Source organism: Oratosquilla oratoria, chromosome 26 (assembly GCF_046742065.1).
Source record: "Oratosquilla oratoria isolate Oo_2021 chromosome 26, ASM4674206v1, whole genome shotgun sequence".
Lineage (NCBI taxonomy): Eukaryota > Metazoa > Arthropoda > Malacostraca > Stomatopoda > Squillidae > Oratosquilla > Oratosquilla oratoria.
The window spans coordinates 15,751,232-15,759,233 of record NC_134802.1 but is presented as its reverse complement, the minus strand read 5'-3'; the positions used below and the strand labels follow the sequence as shown (position 1 = coordinate 15,759,233).

Here is an 8,002-nt window from a genome sequence, read left to right as displayed (position 1 = left end):
GATAGGAACATGACCGCTAATATGACCTTTGTGTAAAGCACATGAATGACAAGCTTCAATATGGTGTGTATATCTTTCCTCATGGTTAACCAGAAGTACTGTAATCTGGCTTGTGTCAAGCATTTGTTCTTTCCTAGGTGGACAGCGCTGGATGAATCGTGTACGAGTTTCAGAACTTCAGTAATGATTTCCGTAAGGACAACAAGCTAAAGCACTGAGCGGTTGGGTTCATGTTTGTTCTTTAGTGTTATGGTGCGATACAGTACTTCGTCTATTAAGGTACAGTTGTCAGTATTTGAAGGAAAATCATCTGTGTCTGTTGTATCACCAGAGGTGAGGAAGTATATAATACGTTTCCAAAGGGGATCTGACTTTTGCACTGTGGCAATATGCGCTTGCGTAAGATTGACAGGAGTGGGATCTTGACCGATGAGAGCGGCGTGGCGTCTGAGGGCGTCTGCTACCAGTCTGTCCGATGTAAACTAAATCACAGCCTTCACACGACACCTTGACTATGTTCTCCTTTCAATCTTTGGTAAACATTTATCACTTTTTTTACTAATGATGTAGGAGTAATAATGAATTAAATTTGATTTGTCCTTGGGAAGAAACTTGGTCGTAGGAACAAATGAATTCGAAAAGGGAACTGAACACAAACGGTCCATCAAGTATGGACAAGAAAGCTCAGCGGTGTTCCAACATGTTAAGCAATTTAACCATTGTTTAGAGTGAGACAAAGCTGAGCTCATTCATAAATCTAGATGTGGGTTCAGGAGAAAAATGGTTGAATCAACTATAATTGAGTATCAACCCAATATAAGCATTTCGAAGGGACAATGGTCCCCAGGCATAATTTCAGGACTTTTCATCACTAGCCTAGTCAAAAGACATTTGACTCCTGACCCCGTACATTGAGTGACCTCTCCCAATGTTCCCTTTCTTCTAGTCAAGGGTGCTACTTAAGTAGAACTCACTCTTCCATCCTTTGTATCTACTGAAGAGGATTGCATGTTGTAATCGAAATATATAGGTTTCCTGTCTCCAGTCTTTTTTGCTCCAACTATGTTTTTCACACACACACACACACACACACAGATATATATATATATGTATTATATATATATATATACATATACAGTATATATATATATATATATATATGTATGTATATATATACATATACACATATACATACATACTGTATATATATATATATATGTATATATATATATACATACATATATATACTGCGTATATATATATACATATGTATATATACAATATGTATGTATATATATATATATATATGTATATATATATATATTATATATATGTATATGTATATATATACATACATATATATATATATATGTATATATATACATATATACATATATATATATATATATATATATATATATATATATATATACATATATATACATATATATACATATATATATTTATATATATATATATATATATATATGTTGTGTATAATAGCATGATGACAACTCATAATTTTATTGTTAATTTGTTCAATACTGCGAACAAGGCGACGTATTTCAAGAGGCAATCTATGCAGAAGATCAGCAAAGGACATTTCAACACTGAGGCAGCGTTTCGAAGTTACACAACTGACGATATCATACTGCCGCTTTTAAGTGGAGAATATGACCTTGGATACATGTATGGTAATGTTAAAAACCATAAGCCAGGTAACCCACTACGTCCTATCATCAGCCAGATTCCCGCCCCCACGTATTCCTTGCCCAAAAGACTCGCCTCTCTTTTGACCCCATATGTTCCAGACAGGTACAGCGTGGCTTCTTCGTCTGGCTTTCTGGAGCTTGTAAAAGGTTTAGACTCAAGCAAGCATATTGCCCCGCTCGATGTGGAGTCTCTTTACGAATGTTCCCATAAATTTAACCATTAGTTTTATTTTGGACAGAGTATATCGTGACGTGTCTACCCCAAAGTTGAAAATCCCTGAACCAGCGCTGAAGTCCCTGCTTGAAATCTGTACAAAAGAAGCTCCTTTCAGATGCTCAAGAGGAAGAATGCATGTCCAAAGAGATGGCGTTGCCATGGGATCTGTATTGGGAGTTCTCTTCGCAAACTTCTTTATGGGTACTGTCGAGGAACAAGTCTTCGGTTACATCCAGAGGCCTAGCACGTATTGTCGGTACATTGACGACACATTCATTTGTGAAAACAGTGAGTCCGAGCTGCAGGTCTTACGTCAAACATTCGAAGAGAAATCTGGCCTACACTTCACCATGAAAAAGAGTACAGATGGTGCCCTTCCCTTTTTGGATGTCCTCCTAAAAGTCGAGGACACAATTTCTACTTCGGTCTATGTCAAATCCACTAACGTTGGCCATTGTTTGAAAGGTCAAAGCGAATGGCCTGACCGATTTAAAGAGACTACTATCGCGGCTTTCGTCAGGAGAGCGCTGTCCCACTGCAGCGAGTGGAAAAACGTCCATAGAGAAATAGACCGGGTATCCCAAATGTTTATAGATAATGGATACCCACACCATGTCGTTTCCAGTGTGGTCAAACGCACTATAAACAAGTGGTATAACAAGAAAAACAACACCTTACAGATCATCCCGCCTAGTAACAAAATAAATTTATATTGCAAGTCTCAGATGTTAACTTCGTATAAGACCGAGGAACGCATTATCAAGGACATCCTTAAAAGAAATGTCAAACCTATTGCTATACCAGGGGTATGTATCAAGAGACCAGCAATGCTATAAATTCGATACTATCTAATTAATTTAGTCAATTTTCTCTCACAAATCTTGACAATTAGTCTCTGCTTCCGTTGCAAAACACTATCTAAATAAAACCACACATCTTATAATGTCACAGAATTTTGTATACTTTAAAGAAGCCCATGCTTGTGTTCGTGGGTCAAAACACTTGATTATTTCTAAAACATTAAGTACCTTTCAAGACTTATGTTCCGAAAAATGCCGTGCAATATTATTCATTTTAGATAACCCACTTTTGTATGTTTTTTTAATTCAAATTCACAAAGGGTATTCCGATTTTCCTCTTTAAGTATTAAGTTCGATTAAGAATACTGTTCTCGCTGACAGAAAACGACTTTGTTTGTCCTAAAAAATCTATGTGACAATCAATTCATTGAAAGGAGTTAAGGGCAGATTTTATATATCTCGGAGATACCCTTGTGTGTAAATGGGTCCAAGACTTTAGATACAACTTCAATTATACTCCTGTGCAATCTGGTAGCACCAGGAACGGATTTCTATCATTTTATCAATGAGTTTCAACTTTATCTTCATTACAATTGCCTTTATCACAAATGAGTAAGCGATAATGAGTGGAGAATTTACCAAGTCAAGGAGAGACATGTATGTTGGGTTTTCAGTTCCGAACAAACTAGTGAAAAGAATTGAACCAAATTCCGTAGTGTATAAAGCTTTTCTTTGTTCTCTCTCTCTTTTCTCTCTCTCTCTTTTCTCTCTCTCTCTCTCTCTCTCTCTCTCTCTCTCTCTCTCTCTCTCTCTCTCTCTCTCTCTCTCTCTCTCTCTCTCTCTCTCTCTCTCTCTCTCTCTCTCTCTCTCTCTCTCTCTCTCTCTCTCTCTCTCTCTCTCTCTCTTTCTTTCTTTCTCTCTCTCCTTGTAACTCCTACGCTCCACGACTCCTTCACATTTTTCATCATTTGTGTGTAATATATATAAATATATATAAATATATATATATATATATATATATATACATTTAGATAGATATATATATATTTATATATATATATATATGTATATATACATATGTATATATATATACATATATATGTATATATATATATATATATATATGTATATATATATATATATATGTATATATATATATAGATATGTGTGTGTGTGTGTGTGTGTGTACGTATATGTATAAATACATATATAAATATATATATAATATTATATATATATATATATATATATACATATATATGTATGTACATGTATATGTATATATATATATATATGTATATATATGTATATATATATATATATGTATATATATAATATACATATACATATATATCTATATATATATATACATATATACAGTATATGTATATATATGTATATATATATGTGTGTATATATATATACATATAATATATGTATATTTGTATATATTCATATATATACATATATATGTATATATATGTATATATATTTATATATATTCATATATATATACGCACATACACACACACACACACACACATATATATACACATATATCTATACATATACATATATATATATTACGGAAACCACAGGGAAATTAAAGCCGGAATACTGAACGTTTTCGTCTATTACGACATCCTCAGAGTACGATAGACGAAATAGACGAAAACGTCCAGTATTCCGACTTTAATTTCCCTGTGGTTTCTGTAATATCTTTTCGTCACGCGTTATTGTGATTATTTTTGCAATATATATATATATATATATATATATATATATATATATATACATATATATGTATGTACATGTATATATATATATATGTGTGTGTGTGTGTGTGTGTGTGTGTGTGTGTGTGTGTGTATACATATACGTAAGTAGCCACTAGGAAAAAGTAAACTAACAAAACAGAGCTCTTTCGTATAATTACATCTGAAGATGTAATTACACGAAAGCGCTCTGCTTCGTTAGTTTACTTTTTCCTAGTGGTTATTTACGCATTTGTGAACACACGCTCCTAGTGTTTTTATTGCATATATATATATATATATATATATATATATATATATATATATGTATATATGTACATGCAGAAACCACCGGTGGTTTCAGCAAAAATAGTTTATCACGTGTGTTTTTTAAGATTTCTTTGCATATATATATATATATATACTTTTTTTTCAACTGCACGAGAACTGACCAGATCTTAAGATTTGGAGTGTTTCTCGCCAATCTGAGGTGAGTATTCATGGTACGTGCAAAAAAGCAGAATCATGGTGATTTCCAACGTTGCCTGTTCGTTTAATTCCTTATCGACGGTACACTTTCATGCTTCTTCTAGGTGATGCGAGGTAATTTCATTCAGCCGTAGGATTCTCCCCTTCCCTATTAAATGGTTAGATCAATTTCAGAGATAGTTACAAGGGTTAAACCATCTCGGATTAGATTTATCTCAGTTTAAAAGATTATTTTGTCCTATCGTGAGTTTACAGTATATGTGTTTATATCAGTGCTGTTGATGACAACCTTTACAAAAATGCCCAAGTTTTTGTTTTCCTTATCATAAGATAAGACCACTCAAGTGTTTTGTCTACAAATACGGAATTAAAACAGCGGTTCATGATGTCCATAACTACATATGAATGTTCAAGTTGGCTCTCAGGAGACATTAGTAAGCCAATGTGATTCCTAATAACATACTGAACTCTCAACAAAGTAATGTCGTAGCACATTGGTAAAATAATACTAATGACCCACTTTCGGAGAAGAATAAGCAAAAGTAAAGAGATCCGTATATTTCGATCACTAACTGTGATCCTCTTCAGCAGATGTGAATTACAGAGTGGAGAACAACAAGTATTTATACAGAAGTAGTGAGGTAAGCAGGAAGGGACGGGGGCTCAGGTCACGTGTCCGGCGTTGCGTGGACATTGGTGGATTTTGTCCACTGCTAATGTAGAAGGTAGCATTTTATTTATTACCAAGGAAGTTATACAATCTGGTGACCATTGGCCACAGGAAATATTATAATTTGGAAAATTATTAATTAAAGAGGATTCTATTATTTTTCTTCTGAAACTGCATTTAGTTTGTAAATTATTTCAGCGTCGTCCCAATTTATTTGATGGTTTTTGTTGACGACATGCTGAAATACGGCGGAATTTTCCTGTACATATTTAACAGAGTTCTTGTGCTCTTTGATCCTAGTGGTGAGGTCTCTACCCGTTTGTCCCCAATATACATCATTGCAATCTAAAAAAGGTAACTTATAATATTTCCTATGGCCAATGGTCACCAGATTGTATAACTTCCTTGGCAACGCCGGACACGGGACCTGAGCCACCGTCCCTTCCTGCTTACCTCACTACTTCTGTATAAATACTTGTTGTTCTCCACTCTGTAATTCACATCTGCTGAAGAGGATCACTTTTACTTTTGCTTATTCTTCTCCGAAAGTGGGTCATTAGTATTATATTGAACTCTAATATACCCTCAGAATTCTTTAGAACATAATTTCTTAACATAGGGTGCTGAGAAAAAAAATTGGTATGTGAAATGTGATACCTTAGTGTACAGGATTTCAGATAGACATAAAAACATAAATAAGTGAGTACCTTTCAAAAGAAAAGTACATTTCAAAAAGGATTCGGCACCTTTTTTATTTCACTATTACGTCGATCATCTTAAAATAGTGTTTCCTAACCTTTTCGAAATGATTACCCCAAAATTCAATTTCGGATGTTTTTTGTTTTTGTTTTCTGTCACCTGATGAACTGCATGGCTATATAACCCGCTATTGGCTGTTTATATTTAAGGATACAACACAAATGCAAACTCGTCCACTTTTATGTATATCAACATCATAAATGCAGAATATTCAATACAACAATATTAATACATATCATTCAGTGATCATGTATTATTCAGTCCACTTTTATGTATATCAACATCATAAATATAGAATATTCAATGCAACAATATTAATACATATTATTCAGTGATCACTTTATGTTTGCTCTGGTTTTTCAGTGTGAGGGTTGAGCTTGCATTCCCTGTGCAATTTTTTCCATTCTGGGTTGGGTTACAGAAAGGGCTACACGGGCGTCAGATGACACGTTAAGTCTGTTACGTTTCTTGGTCTTCATTCCAAGGACAGTAGAGAAAGCTTGCTCGCAGAGATAAGTGGTAGAAAATCCTATGAGAATTTGTACTGCTCGAGAGGCTAGTCTTGGTATATCCTTCAAACGAGAGATCCAAAAAGTGTCTAGACCAGCCTTGTGTAATAAATTCTTCTCGCACAGAACATCCATTACCCAAAAAATATGGGTCCATTACCCCGCTGGGGTAATTTACCCCGGGGTTGGGAAACACTGTGACTTAAAATATCGTCCACACGAGCATGTGGTGTCTGCACACAAGCGAGAAGTTTGTTCAGTGACGGACTCATCGCCTTCGCAAACATGAACGCTGCCTATCTGTCCTCGCCAGACAAAGGCGATAAGTCTCCAGACAATGTATGATGTTCGTCTGGACGAGGTTTTAGAATACTGGAAGGTAATGATGGAACTCGATCAAGCGTTGGCATAAAACAAGTAAAAAAAAAATGACACATAGGTGTATTTTATCATCGATCCTTTTACGCATGTAAGCAGGTCTGTGTTTTATCTTATCTTGTTTTTTCTCTTTGCTTCCTCTGGCTTTGGGTGCCTTATTTTTTAAGTTCTGAGCAAAACTGACTAGGAAGTACTTGGAGACTAGATGCACAGTGACATGCAATCAGTACTTTAGGGACTTCTTTGGTGTGCCCCTACTACGCACCAGAACTACACATCATTCGTCTGTGTCAGAATATATTTCTACTGGTAGAGGAATTCTTTTTTTTTTATACTAGGAAAGAGTAAAATAAGTCAGGGAGAGGGCCACAGACTGATGGTCGTGTATAATGAAAAGAGGGAGATGGCAACCATTGTGTGTTCAACGGGAGTAACTAAGCTGGCTAGGTTTTTTCAATGCAGTTTACTTAAACACTGTGGTCTGATGCAATGTATACTGTCTGGGCTCTTGATAACCTTTTTGACCACGATGCATTGGATTGTGCTCTTTCTTGTTCTCTTCCTTTCAGATATTCTGGGGTAGTGGGGTCTTCAAGTAATTTTTCCCAGGTTCGATTTGTCATACGTTGGAATCTGATGTTGAGAGGTTCTGTGAAGACGAAAGATAACCATAAGTATATGTGGGCCAGGAGGATGGATGGGAGTGTAGTTCAA

The 8,002-nt window shown here is 35.1% G+C and overlaps 3 protein-coding genes across 4 annotated transcripts in view; 2 read left to right on the top strand and 1 right to left on the bottom strand.

Annotated features, from left to right (window-relative positions):
- The first annotated feature begins 1,687 nt into the window (after positions 1 to 1,687).
- LOC143039280 (uncharacterized) lies at positions 1,688 to 2,935 on the top strand. Its single transcript, XM_076209152.1, has 4 exons — positions 1,688 to 1,815; positions 1,952 to 2,504; positions 2,673 to 2,735; positions 2,900 to 2,935. Exons 1-4 carry the CDS (start codon positions 1,688 to 1,690, stop codon positions 2,933 to 2,935), a joined length of 780 nt encoding a protein of 259 aa, XP_076065267.1.
- Positions 2,936 to 3,413: 478 nt separating this feature from the next.
- The window catches only part of LOC143039394 (facilitated trehalose transporter Tret1-like), a 66,417-nt gene continuing 61,828 nt past the window's right edge, over positions 3,414 to 8,002 (top strand). Inside the window, exon 1 of the mRNA XM_076209360.1 lies at positions 3,414 to 3,441. The gene's annotated coding sequence lies outside the window, so the exon portion shown is untranslated. The remainder of the gene's footprint in view (positions 3,442 to 8,002) is intronic.
- Positions 6,568 to 8,002, bottom strand: part of Tsp97E (Tetraspanin 97E) — a 119,577-nt gene continuing 118,142 nt past the window's right edge. For both annotated transcript variants that reach the window (XM_076209362.1, XM_076209364.1), the window contains one exon: positions 6,568 to 7,937. The gene's annotated coding sequence lies outside the window, so the exon portion shown is untranslated. The remainder of the gene's footprint in view (positions 7,938 to 8,002) is intronic.